Genomic DNA, 14,821 nt, shown 5'->3' on the forward strand with positions numbered 1-14,821 from the left:
GAATTTACAAAAAAGTAACTATCAAGAAATATATTTACACTGATCAAACTGCGTAGATAATTCACTAGGCTTTGGCAATAGACCCACTAATTACTTCAAAAATCACTGTCTTTCCTTTGCTGACCTACCCATCTCCCCATTATTAACAACGTGGTGGCTAAGATACATTGCTGACTGCTCAAGTCTTCTTATAGATGCTATTTTTTAGCCAAGAAGGTAAGCAGAAGAGACGTTGGGCAGGCAGAGAGATTTTACATAAAGCAAATGCTTTCCTACAGATGACAAGGTGCTACTTGCTTAGTAGTGTTATGCTTCTAAGTTTACCTTTGTTGCGGTTCTCAACAGTTCCATCTTGTTTCTTACCTGTTAGGGAAAAAAAGAGAATTCAGCTTTTCAAAAAATAGTATTGATAAAGATGAAGTTATCAAATGGTAGTTTAAAATTCTTCCTGTAATAGCATTATCACTTTAATAATAGTAGTAGCATATTCTGCTTTATGGTTTAGTTATGGCATTTTGCTAATAATGATTGACCTGTGTGATCATTCTCTAAATTTGAATAATGAAAATATGATATTTGACCATAATCTTTGGTTATCTGTAATTTCTTACATTCTACAAGTTTTTGACATTCTACATTATTTCTTTCATATATTGTAGAAATATTGTGTACTGCATGTACACATGTAATTCTAAAAGTCTAATTTACATGGATAATTACAAAACAGTCAGAAGTGACCTTAGAAATCATCTAGTTCAAATTGTTCTAACTAGAGATCAGGACAATGCAGAGTCTTTTTTGAAGTCAAACATCCAGTCAAGAAAAGAACCCAGAATCCTTAAATTCCAAGTTGATGCTCCTCCCACTTATCTTGCCTATGCCAACCATAGGCTGATCAACATTTTAATCACTGTAACTCTAAATGGCACAAAACTCCAGTATTTTACTGCCATAGTTGATTATGTACTGACTTAACAGCAACTGTAAGATTTCACTGACTGCCAGAGATGGCTGAACAATTACAATAAAAAAAAATAAATGAAATTTCTTTTTAAAAAAACTTCTGAATTTACCACCAAAAATAACAATAATTTCAATACAGAAATAAGAACATTAAATAGATGATATAGTCTATTCCACAGTTTGCTTTAAAAAAGCAAAACTGTCTTGTTTGCTTGTGATTTCTTAGGAAATAAACTTCTGTTCTCTTCTGTACATTGCATGGAATATTTCAAGGGCTCTTTCTTTCCTTGAGCAGTTTTCATTTTTGATTTTAACATATAGTTACTGGCTTCACACTGAAACTGCAGCCACTGTTCAAGACAAAGCCCTGACATTTCCCCAGGAATCAAAACCATCTCAGAGATTATGTAATCTAATCTTATTTTACAGATGAGAAAATTCAACCCTGAGAAGCTAAAGGACTTGTCTAAGGTAGCACAGAGCCAGAATTCAAACCTAGGTTTTTATTAGCAAGAAACAAGGTGATGGGAATGTAATGCAAATTAGGACAATCTCATGCATTCATCTTTTCTTCAGTAATCTTTTTACTTATTCTCCAGCCTCAAGTCTCTCTCCCCAATTCATCCTCCAAATGGGTGCTCAAGTTATTTTCTCAAAGCATGAGGCCTGACAGGTCATCAATCAATTCAAACTCCAGTGGCTCCTGGTCACCTGAGGATCAAATATAAGCTTCCTTGTTTGCAGCTGAAAGTCCTTCACGATCTGATCTGACTCCAGATCACTCTTTGACCCTCACTACTATCACTCCCACACGATCTAACACGGCTTTCTTACTGTTCCACAGCTGAAGATTCAGCCAAGTCAATTACAGAGCAGCCAGGTGAATAGAAGGAAAAGAGAGAGTGGTGTTATGAGAATAGAAAAAGGAGAGCAGATTCAGAGAGAGGATGGTGAAGAGCAAAAACAGTGCTGCACAGGAGTCAAGGAAGACAAGGGTTAGGAAAAGGCCATTAGGAGATCACTGGTAACTCTGCAGATGGCAGCTTCACAGCTGAGGGAGGAAGTCTGGAGCCAAGGAGCAAGGCATCCACGAGAAGTGAGAAGAAAGAAGGTATAAGTAATGAGAAACGACAGATTACTGGCAATGAAAAGTGAACCCAGATAGGATGGGTGTGTGTGTGTGTGTGTGTGGTGAGGGGGGAAGAGGATGGAACACAGGGAGGGAAGAAGGTCAAGCAAAGGCTTTTTAATGGGCTGGGGAGACCTGAGGAAACAGGGAAGGAACCAGTAAGCAGGGAAAAGACTAAAAATTAAGGAGAGAGAGGGGGGCATGATGGAGACTGGGAGGAATGGGCTTAAGGGTTATAGAAGTGCTGGCCTTAGTAAAAAGACCTAAGCTTTTGGTCCAAAAACCTTACACTCCCTCCACCCCCCGCCGTTCCAGCCCTGTACATTTTACAGAATATAAATACTAAAAGGGCAATTTAACATTTTTTTCTTCATGTTTGCTATGACAATTTAAAAGTAAATCCAGCTCTCATAACCACCTTCAAATATAAACAAGTTTTTAAAATTTTTTTTAAAGGAATCAAATGACTGTAATTTACTTTTCTTATCTTTTTTCTTTTCATCTTTCTTTTCTTCTTCTTCACCTCCAGCCCCGAGTAAGGTAAAAATAATTCCAGTTTGGGAGTTCACACCCACAGCGGTAACGACCATTCTCCCAGAGCCTTCCATCACATGTGTACCTGCAACAATATAAAATCTAGTTTCTTCATTGTAAACTTGATGCTATTAGATAACAACTGTTAAACTAACATTTTACTAAAAAGGAAGAAAACATAATTACTAAACATTTTTGCAGATGAGTAATCAAGATAAAGTTCTCAAACATAGGAACTCAATTCCTAAGAATGCTTTTATGAAAACAGGTAAATTACTCAAAGTACTTTCAAACCAGATACTTATTTCAATGGTGATATATATATATAGTTTTCTAACTAGTTAAACTTCACTTTTGTTAGACACAAAAATTAATGGTGGGCATAATACTCTTTGTATTAAACCATGAATAGGTGAATGGAGCCATTTGAACACAAACAGTTTGGCAGTTTCTATAGCTCAGATCCAAGTATCAATATATTTCTATATATTGACAGGGATACTTGCATATATATATATGAACAGGAAAGTGACTCCAAAGAAAAAAAACTTGTTTTCATGTAACAGTCATTTACTATCAACTTTCTTCATTTGCAAAATGAATGGGGAGTGATAGATTTGATGTGTGGAGATGTTTTTGATAGCTCTAAATTTGTGATTACAAGCTCCCATTCTGACTAATTGCCTAAAAGCTCATACAGTTGATCCATTCCTCTACCCTCTGCTGGCTGCTTTCGCTTGTCTTGAATCTCTAAATGTGCTTCCCCAAAGCAAAAAAGAAAAAAAAAAACCCACCAGATCCTCTTGATCTTTCTCCCTTCCTCCCCCCGTTATCATCCTGGATCAGTTTCCCTCATTCACTGCTCAAATTTACAGAGAAGCTGCCAATTTTTCACCCTCTCCCTACTCCTCAGACATTTGCAATCTGGCCTCAGTCCTCTCCAACCCACACTCAGCCAAGCAACAAGCACTCATTAAGTACCAGGCTTTGTCTGAGGCTGCTCTTACAAATTTAAAAAGGAAAAAGAAAAAGGAAAGAAAGAAACAATCTGTTCTCTCAAGAAGTCTACATTCTACTGAGATGCCAAAGATCTAATTCAGAGCTTCCTTATACTTATACTCGTATAAAATCTTCCTGAATTCACAAACCTTCAGCATCTCTCTCAAATTACGATTCTATACACCACACAACAATCAATCTTCTGAATGCCACAATGTTTATTTCCCTGTTCAAAAGCCTGCTCTGCCTCTGCACTGCTGCTGAGAACACCAAGCACTCAGCTGGGTATTTAGTACAGGCCCAACCTGGCTCCAGTCAGCTCATCAATTCACCCTATAGACAGCCTCAGTCTATATACAAAGGCCACTCCCCAGAGTTGGAACAGATCAGCTCCACTTCTCTGTCTGAGGCTGAAAATCCTTCTGCAGGGGACACTGATAGAAGCTCCTTGAGGGGAAGAACTTTTATTGTTGTCTTTGTACCCAGTCTAATACTTAGTAGGGTGTCTGATATATAACATTTCATAAATATGAATACTGAATTATCTTTTTTCCCACCCAACTCAAATGCCACCCCGTTCATACAAACCTTCCCTTATCCCACGAAAGACCTCACTTTCATTCAATTTTCCAAAGTACTTTGTATCTGTCCTTTGCATCACATTTATTTTTTTTATAAGTTTTAACTGTTCTATTTAATGTTAAGCTGCCTTAAGGCAGAGACTGCTCAGTCTTTGTCTCCATAATCCCAGAATATGCTTAATGTAAGTGTTGAATTTGCTTAATTGGATAGATTCAATTTTAGACACTTAAATACAACATGTCTAAAAATGTGGAGAAAAGCACAAAGAGATTTTAAATAGGTTAAAATTTTTTTGGATACTTATTTTTGGACTGAACCTATGATCAGTGTAGGACATCCCTCTTTAAATCCTCACCCCACCCTACCTTCTCTATGTTCCTCAAACACAACCCACCATCTTTTTCACCTTGGTGCCTTTGCATTGGCTGTTTCCTAGGCATATAGAATCTGTCACACTTCCTTTAAAACAGTTCAAGCAAGCACCAATTTCAACAGGAAGCTGACCCCCCTACACCCCAACTGCTATGAATTCCCTTTTTAACTACCCTATTATTATGCACATGTGGTTTCCCTGGATAAGATGCTATCTCAACTCCTTCAGAGTAGTGATTGTGACTTGAACTCATGTTTTCCTAACTCTGTGGTCAACCCTATACTCACTATGCTAGACTGCCTTTTAAATCATGACAGTTTAACATTATCATCTTACATTTCTAATTTATAAAGCCTTTATAAAGAATGCAGACCTGATAATAGCAAGGGATCTTTATCCAACGTCTTCTTAACATGATCAGATTCTCCAGTCAGTGAGCTTTCATCAATTTTGAGATCATTTCCTTGAATAAGTATACCATCGGCTGGAAGAAGGTCGCCTATAATATCAAGCAAAAAAAAGGGCGTTCTGTAGTGAGATTTTTACCCCAAGTTCAGGGCTGAAGCTTTCTTTCTCCTAGGATGCTAACCATATTTCACTTGAGCAATATCTCCAACAGTAATGTCAGCTACTGGAATCTGAATGACCTGTCCACCTCGGATGACAGTGAACTTCTGTTCTTGTTCAATTCGACTCTGCAGACCTCGAAACTGTTTCTCTTTACTCCAGTCGTTGAAAGCCGTCACTAATACGACACACACGACAGATAAAAGGATGGCAGCTCCTTCAATCCAGCCAGTTTCACCTTCACCTTCTTCCTCCCCAACAGAAACTTCTCCACAAACTATATCGAAGGAAAAGAATAGAGAAAGGCAAAATTAACTGGTGCTGTTACCATGGTTAGTTGTTAGTCAGTTAATAAAGTCAGACAGCTAGGGGAAGTCACAGTGCACAGAGCACTGGGCCTGGAGTCAGGAAGACCCGAGCTCAAATCCTGTCTCATTTCCTAGCTGTGTGACACAAGGCAAGTCATTTATCCTCTGTCTGCCAGTTTTCTCAACTGTAAAATGGGAACAACAACACCTACCTCCCCAGGCTGTTATAAGAATCAAATGAAATAATAGTTGTAAAGTATGTAGCGCAGTGCCTGACTGCTATATAATTTAGCTACTATTATTATTATTATTTTAAAGTTCCTATTATGTGCCAGGCATTGTGCTAAATAGAAAGAAGCGCAAAAGACAATCCTTACTCTGGGAAATAACCTAAGGGGAGAGTATTTATTTGGTAGTTTAATATTCTAATCAAAACTCTTGTAAAGAAATTATTCTCTGGAAATTTATTACTTTCTATTATTTGTATAGTATCATGATAAAAATTACTATAAATCTATTTTATATCAAATTGCTGTGAATTTCATCTTGGTAAATGGAGCGATTTTTACTGAACACTGGATTAGATGATCTGGACCTAAACCCCAACTCTCCCACTGACTTGGCTGTGTAGCCTTGGGCAAATTAGTGAAGTGTCTGGCCTTAAGTTCCTCTATTTTAAAATGAAGCTAACAACACTTTACTACCAAACACACAGTATTCTTATGAAAATCAAATTAGAATGCATGTCAAGTAATTTGCAAATAGCATAACTTCTTTAAGTGATCCAACTTCAGTTGAGCTCTCCCTGCAGCAAGGCAATCCTTTTATTCCCATCTAATTTATTCTCTTATGGGCAACTAGGTGGTGCAGTGCAGAGTGCCAGGTTTAGAGTCAGAAAAACTCATCTTTCTCAGTTTAAATCCAGCCTCAGACACTTACTACTTGTGTGACCCTGGGCAAGTCATTTAACTTTGTTTGCCTTGGTTTCCTCACCTGTAAAGTGAGCTGGAGAAGGAAATAGCAAACCACTCCAGTATCTTTGCCAAGAAAATTAAAAATGGGGTCATGAAGAGTCAGACATGGCAGAAACAACTGAACAACACTCCACAGGAGCTATTCCAAACCTTTCTTCTCAAATGTCTTGCCCCTCTCTCGGGACCTCTTATTCTACAGAGAAAACTGAGTCCATTCAACTTGAGCTCCCTTTTCCCCCTTGGTTTCATCTAAAAACTCCTTCACATTATCACCCACTCTGTTCCTTTTCCTTAGTTTTTGAGAATGAAATGGCCCTCCTCCTTGCCAAGGTCAACTCCTCTACCTGTACCCTTGATCTCATACCTTCCCATTCTCCAGCAAATTACAACTTCAATTCTTCCGTCTAACTTTCAACCTCTGCTTATCTACAGACTCCTTTCCTATGGCCTTCAAACATGCCTAAATCTTCTCTGTCCTAAATAAATCAAAACAAAACCCCCCAATCTTCACTAAATACTACCTCTTCCTCAAACTTCCCCCCACATTTCTCTCCTCCCTTTCTCAGCCAAACTCCAAGAAAATGCCTACTTCTTGCCTCCATTCTCTCACTCACTGATCCTTTATTTACCTTTCTAACCTATTATTCAATGGAAAATGAGCTCATATTACAACCCATTTCTTAACTGCTAAATCTGATGGTTTTTTCCTAGTCTTCAACCTTCTGAACCTCTGCTACATCTGACATTACTTATCTCCTGTCTTTCCTGCTGGATTCTGCTGGTTCTCCTACCTCTCAGACAGCTCTTTCTCAGTCTCCTTTGTTGGTCTCTAATTGTAGGTGTTTCCCAAGGCTCTGATTTATGTATTCTTCTCTCTATCCCATCTCTCACTGTGACCCTATCAGCTCCCATGTACTTAATTATCTCACCTCTGCAGATTACTTTCAGATTAATATATCCATATCAGTGTCTCCCTCAGATTCAATCCAGTACTACCAAGTACCAACTGGATATTTCAAAAGGGATGTCCCATAGACATCTTAAGCACAGTATGTCCAAAACAGAACTCATTATCTACTCCTTTCAAATTTCTCCATTTCTGTGAAAAGGTCCACTATTCATTCAGTTGCCCAGGTTTGTAACATAAGCAATATCTTTGACTCTAAACTCTCCTTTGCTCTGCATAGTCAATCAGTTTTCAAATGTGACCATTTCTGCCCCCATGCCCTATGATGATGTTCATGCCCTTATCACCTCTCACCTAGATTACTGCAAAACTTTATCTGAACTGGTCTCCCTGTCTTGATTCTCACCACTTCAGCCAGTCCTCCACAATGCTGAGAGGCCTTGCAAGAGAGAGGTTTTCAGGATCAATAAAATCCAGTGGCTCCCTACTGTATTAACAAAAACGGAAGAGCCTTTAAATAATGAGGAAAGTCGATAGATTATTTTACATGTACCACAGAAGTGTGTGCATTTTAAAGAATTAACCTTTGATTATAACGTTTTAAATTTTTTTCTAAAAACATTAAAGAAATTAATTAAAAACTAAGGAACTGGTCTCAATCTCTGCATGGCCCCCTCTGATCTGTCAGCAAGTATGTTAAAAGCCCCGGACCAGGTATCACATTGTTTCATCTGAAATTCATTTACATTCTGAGATGTGATGGTTTTACTCCAGCAGCAAGTATGAGCCTGAAGGAGTTCTGCTGATGCTTACTTACTTCAAACTACTCCATCACACATGTAGATTTTCAATTTAGTTTTCAACACAAAGAAGAAAGGAAGACCTCAGGATAGCAATTACAAAATAGCACTTAAGATTAGAAAACACTTTAGATAATCTCATTCAACAAACTCATGAGGTAGGCAAGGTATTATCTCCATTCTAAAGATGAAGAAATGGAAGCTCTGAAGTTAAAAGCCATGGTCATTGAAGGGTTGGGGTCAAATCTGAATTCTGTATCCTGCTGCCTCTTAAACAGTGCAGTTTTAGACTTCCTGAGGAAGGATACTGGAGGGCGAGAGGATGAAATGGGATGTGATGAGACTTTATTGGAATGTCTAGCCAGAGAAAAAACGATGACCCCCTGATACAGATCACAAAGCTGTCACAGAAACAGGATGTTATATTAATGGGGAATTTCAGCATTAGAAGTCTCTGCTAAAAGCATTCCTGAATTGACCTGCCAACGTAATTCTTGAAAAAGAAAAAAGCAAAGAACCTAATTCAGACCAAGAAAGAACTGAATTGGTCAAGTGACTGTGTTGCTACAGCACAGTAGATTTGGAAGACAATGATGGGGTAGTTTCATATCTACTTGAAGAAAGCAGATTTTCAACAAACAGGTTATGACCCCATTGTCTATGCCTCTAAAAGGGAATTAAATGTCACTGCCTAGAATGTCTTCCCTCTATTTTGGTCATTACCTGATAAATCCCTTTAAAAGTCCATTAAAATCCACTCTACCTTCTAAATGAAGTCTTTATAAAAAAATCCCCCAATGGGTAAGAATTATGCTTTGTATTTTGCCAATACATTAACATAAGGTTATCCGTGACTGTGTCATCCCTCCAGAAGTCAGTGACCAAATCCTGTCTATACTTTATATTTATTAGGACTGCCTAGAGCTCTTGCTTCCTATTTGTTGTATTTAATCCAGCTCATGAGACAGACAAGAGATTCACAAGAAAGATTTTGATAATGAAAGTGACTGAGAATTGGAAGAATAGGGCCTGAAACAGAGGAAGTGGCTAATGAAACCAATGTGACTGCATGGGGAAAATTTGGAGAGTAGAGATTTCAAAAAGGAATTTTCAGAAGGGAATAGGGTACAGTACCAAGAATGAAAGAAATCCTGTAAGCCTTCCATCAAGAAGACTAATGCTTGGTATGAATCAAGACTTGTGAGAAATGTTATGGACAATAATGTGGGTTTTTTTTTTAAGTTTTGTTACAATGAAGGTTTGGATAATGAATCATAAACAAGGAGAGCTACTGAATTCTTATTTGGCTTCTGTCTTCTCTATCAAAGAGAATTATCCTAAAACTTGGAAGGACAGAACAGAAGAGAGGTGAAGAGACAAATGAAAATCAAGCTAAGTGAAGAAATGTAGAAGGGTAACTCCTAGCCCTCTTCCGTGAGTTCTAATCACCTGTTCCTAACAATTACACACCAGGATACTTGAAACAGAGCTTGTGCATGGAACTGTTGAAGCAGTGATAACAATCTTTTGCCAAGTCATGGAAAACAGGAAAAGGGTGCCAGGTCTTAAGAATTCCATGTGGTTTTTCAAAAGGTGCATGTGAGCAGATCACAGTGAGACTGACATTCTAGTCAAAATCCCAGGAAGAAGTTATTAAAAGGATGATTTGCGAGCATTCAGGAAAAGGAACATAGTCATCATTAGCATGTGTGGGTTTGTCCATAAAATTACCCTAGGCCAACCTAACTTGCTTTTTTGGCAAGGTTACTAGGAGACCACATGCTACAGATACATAATTGCTAGACTTAAGCAAGGCATATGACAATGACTCTTTGTGATATCCCTGTAGACAAGGCAGAGATTCAATTAGCTGGATGCGGAACTAACTGGCTGCCTGATTTAAAGAATAGGATGAATATTTTTATCCAAGACTTGGAGACAGATGGTATGTCAATCAAATATATTAATGACAGTTAAGTGATTTGGGCTGCATTAATCAAAGCATCATAATGAGGAAAGGGGAAGTCTTCACTGTAATCTGCCCAGTTGAGATCTTATCTCAAAGTGTCAGGTTTGGGATATCATATTTTAGAAGGGACATTAACAATCTGGAACACATCCAGAAGAGGATAATCAAGATGGTAAAAGCACTTAAACCTATGCCATGAGGACTGGCTACAGGCATCAGAGATGTTTAGCCCAGAGCTGAGAAGACACAGAGGTATCATAACCATAGTTTTCAAATACCTGTAGGTTTGTCATGAGGGTGGATCAGATTGGTTCAGCTTGACCACAGAGATCAGAAAGAGGACCATTTGTGTGGGTCCTATACAGAGTTAAGATTGAAGATTAATGTAAAGGAACAACATCACAACAAAGTAATCCTCAAATAGAATATAATCTTCCTGGGGAAGGTAATATATTTTGACGTTAAATATCCAAACTTTGTTTCAAGTTTCCCATTTATCAGCCCAACTTCAAGTTAGGTCTCAATGAGATGACTCCTAAGATCCTTGCATACCCTAACCCTAGGATTCCATTATTTCTGAGTACTCTCTTGACTAGGTTCTAGCATGCTTCCAAGATCTTAAGAATATGGCAAGGAAGGCTATAAGTCAGTTAATTGGCACTAGTATAACTTGAGAATGCAATGCTTAAAAGGAAAATGGGAGAAGTAGAGCGTATCTGGTTCAAAAGACTCATTCCTGCCTAATTTCTTTGTAATTTTCTAGTAAAGACACTGCCTCAGCTTAAGCAGTAGTATACAGAAAGAAATGAAGAGATAGGGTAAAACTTCACTGAAATGATGAACAGAACCTTGGATAAAGTCTTTTTGTTTTTTATTATACATAATAAAGCTAGGTATCTTCTTACATTTTAATCTATTGGAAGTATTCACTTTAAATCACTTGTACCTTTCCAGATAAGTTTCTTCTGCTTTTGTACACTGAGTAAGAAACATCTAAATGAAGGCTAAAGTATGAGGAGTAGTAGCACAGTTGACAGAAGAAAGAGTTGAGAGGGTGAAATTCACTTTGCCAACTTTTCCCAGAAATTCTTCAGCAATCATTTATTAAATACCTACTACGTCCCAGGCACTGTGCTGAGATAAAAGATGAAAAAAGAATTTGTCCCTGCTCTCCAGGAGGGATATTTAACTATGAAAAATGGCATAAATGGATGGAATAAATACAAAGTAATTTCAGGAATGGAGGAAGGAAACAAACAACTCTGAAGAAAATCAGAAAAGGTAATAGAAGGTAGTACTGAATGAAGAAAGGCAGGTGGCGGGGAGAAGGGAATACATTCCAGGCACACGGACAGAGGCACAAGCAGAAGATGGAGTGAGGTATATGGGGTACACAGTCACACAGTTTGTCTGGAATGTACAGCAAAGGAAAGGGGTAATGTGAAATCAGTGTGAAAATGCAGTTTCAACCTGGATTGTGAAGGGACTGAAACAGGTAGAGACACTGTCAGTTATTTAAGATTCCTGAGTAAGGGAATGACTTGGTCAGGCTAGTCTTTAAATAGAGGTGTTGAAGATACATTGGTTAGGAAAAAACTAGGGGCTTGGTAAGTAGGCTGCTACAATGATTCAAAGTAATTAGGGTGGTGGCTGTTTCAACAGAGAGAAAGGGCAGAGATGTGAGAAGTATTACAGACACAGAATCAACAGCACTCGGTAACTGCACATGAACTAGGAGTAAGGCAAAAGTGAAGTTAAGGATGATTCCAAACTTGTGAGTCTGGGTGACCAAATGGACTGCAGTATCCTCAACAGAGTGGGATTCACTGGGAAGAAAATAAAGTCTTATTTTAGACATACTGAATTTGAAATGTCTAAGGGATATCTAGGTAGTGATATTTAGAAAGTAGATGGTGATGTGGGACAGGAATGAAGGAGATGAGAACTAGAAATGTGGATTTACACCTAAGATGATAACTGAATTTCATTGAAATTTAATACAATCCAGGGAGAAGTCCTGGGTTATATCCCCAAATAAGAAGACAGAAGCAACAAAAGAAACTGACAAGAGAGGAACAGTTAAGACAGGTGGCGAGAGCATTATTTTGAAAACTCACTGGAGAAGGAGTGTCCAAGAGGAGGGAGTGGTCAACAGTGCCAATGAGAAGTTCAGAAAGAGAACTGAGAAGAGACCATTGCATTTAGCAATGAAAGAGATTATTGGTAATCTTGGAGAGAACAGTTTGCTGCTGGGTTGGGCAGCATGAGGTGAGGAAGAGGAAGCTTTTCTAAGATTTTTTTGAATGAAAGGTGGGAACGTTATATTATCAAACAATATGTTTTTCCAACAATAGCTTGAAGAGATGACACAGTAAAGTGAAAATTTATTTTTAAGTGTGGAGGAGCTCTGGCCATGCTTGTGGGCCATAAGGAAGAAGTCAGCAGACGAAGACAATATTAGGAAGAGACAGACCACACTAAGGGGACAATTTGCCAGAGCAGATGAATAGTTACACTCAGAGCACAAGTGTCAGGGTTGGTCTTGGTGGAAAGGAAAGGCATCTTTTCCTCAGAGACTGGAGCAAAAGAACAGACAACAGGTAGGTTCCTGAGGCTATCTTAGGTGGAGGATAGGAGAAAAGAGCGAGTGTGTAACAGCAAACCTCAATTTATTTGGTAAATTATGAAACAATGAGAAGGGAGTTGTTTCAGATGGTTTGAGGAGAGAAGAGAATTGTTTGGAAAACATACTGTGGGGAACGCAACAGGCATTCAATCAGGGAAGGAATAAAATAATGCATGAAATAATCAATACTGTAATGTCTTTAACAAAATTATTTTTTGAAATGATTAAAATATAAGCAATTTCTTAAACAGCTAATAATTTATTTCTTGAAGGAAATAAGAATCACTAAAAGATAAACAAAGGACATAAACAGAAAGTTTTCCAAGCTAACAACCATATTTTTAAATGGTTCAAAATCACTTATAAGTAAAGAAAGGGAAATTGAAATAACTCTGAGGTTCCATGTTGCACTCATCAGATGGGCAAAGCTGACAAAAAAAGAAACTGTTGGAGGGGTTGCGAGGAAACAGGTATGTTAAAACACTATTGGTGGAACAGTGAACTAGTCTATCCATTCTGGAAAGCAATTAGAATAATGCCCCCCCTTTGCCACACAAAGATACTACTAGTATTCCCCTAAAAGATCCAATAAAAAAGACAAATACTCATACGTAAATAAATACTTATAAAATGTAGTAGAAAAGGAAAAACACTATTTGACAAAACACTTTCAAAGTATCTAAGTTCTTGTCAAAATACTGATATTCAAAAGATTCAAAGCAACTGGAGAATAGAAACATGCCCCTTTCCCACTGTCCCTCTCCTTCATATTCTTCAGTAAAGCACTTGTATCCATGTAATAATTACTTATTAAAGGTAATGCTACATTTTAATAATTTGGAGGATCAGTTCACTTACCTGCATTATTCCCTTCTGGAGGCTGGTAAAAAGAAAGGCCCAATGATACTATGGCTGCAATTTCTAATATAATTAAGGTAACATCTTGCAATGCTTCCCATACTAATTGAAGAAATGTTTTTGGCTTTTTAGGAGGTATAAAGTTCTTTCCAAACACTGCTTCCCTCCTCTCTATATCTGCAGGATTTCCGCTTAAACCTGTTTAAAAAAAAAAAAAAAAGCAAACGTATGTCAACAGTTGCGGCATTTGCTAATTTAAAAAATTAATTTCATTTCTAACACCTGTATCTCCTCAAATTCAAATGTGTAAGGCTCTATTAAAATCACTTATTAATAACAGACCAAAGCAACAGCCATGTCAATACCTGTAAGGAAAATTCTGACTATATGATTTAAGAAAACTAAATGAGAGCTTTTAGTTTAGAATGAATTTTTCAGTATTTTTCTTTTCTATTCTATGTTTGTTTGTACTAGAAGTAGTGGAGTCTAGTAGATAAATGGTTCCCTTGGAGTCAGTCAGGAAGACCTGTGTTTAAATCTCTCTGACACTTACTAGCTGTGTTACAGGAGACAAGCTAGTTAACTTCTCAGGTTACTAAAGCAACTAAGACAGTTGCAACTAAGTTACAGATAAATTAGAGATCTGTATTAATGAAAGGAGTTACCCCACCAGGAGCTGTCCACACCATTGGAATCTCATGTCTGTACCAAAAACAGAAAGAAAAAGAAATTATCTAAGTAAAATCAACATAGTATAGAGTGATTAAAGTGCCAGAACTGGAGTCGAGAATACCTATGTTCAAATCCTCTGACACCGGCTATGTGACCCTGGGCACATCACTAAACCTCAGTGCCCCAGGAACTCCGTGGGACTTATTCCCTAGATTAAACCTAATAATCCCCCTTTCTGTCAGCCACTGCCGCTCAGCTCACTGTTGCTTAGTCCACATGTGGCTGGAGGATCACTAGAGTTCCAGGCAATCATTCACTTAGGGGCAATTAAGAGGCAGACAAAAATCTAAGGAAAGATGGGAGAGTCCAAGGCTGATGCTCAGAATGCAGGCTAGTTCTTCATCAACTAGTGACACACAAGCAGCTGTCTCTAATTTAGCACGTAGTCTGACTTAACAAGGAAAATGAGCGTTACACTTAAAGGAGTCTTTGTGGACCACTTGGTTTTTGTATTATTATTGTTGTTTTTGATCTTGTTATTACTGGAAGCAATTATTAAT

The 14,821-nt window shown here is 37.9% G+C and overlaps 1 protein-coding gene across 6 annotated transcripts in view; it reads right to left on the bottom strand.

Moving 5' to 3' along the window:
- ATP2B1 (ATPase plasma membrane Ca2+ transporting 1) overlaps positions 1 to 14,821 on the bottom strand; it is a 128,195-nt gene that overhangs the window by 32,609 nt on the left and 80,765 nt on the right. For all 6 annotated transcript variants that reach the window (XM_072655545.1, XM_072655544.1, XM_072655548.1 and 3 more), the window contains 5 exons: positions 13,590 to 13,787; positions 5,170 to 5,424; positions 4,954 to 5,079; positions 2,571 to 2,711; positions 325 to 363 (listed from right to left, as the gene is read on the bottom strand). In XM_072655545.1, coding sequence (XP_072511646.1) covers positions 325 to 363; positions 2,571 to 2,711; positions 4,954 to 5,079; positions 5,170 to 5,424; positions 13,590 to 13,787 — 759 coding nt within the window. The remainder of the gene's footprint in view (positions 1 to 324; positions 364 to 2,570; positions 2,712 to 4,953; positions 5,080 to 5,169; positions 5,425 to 13,589; positions 13,788 to 14,821) is intronic.

This window comes from Notamacropus eugenii, chromosome 3 (assembly GCF_028372415.1).
Source record: "Notamacropus eugenii isolate mMacEug1 chromosome 3, mMacEug1.pri_v2, whole genome shotgun sequence".
Taxonomy (NCBI): Eukaryota; Metazoa; Chordata; class Mammalia; order Diprotodontia; family Macropodidae; genus Notamacropus; species Notamacropus eugenii.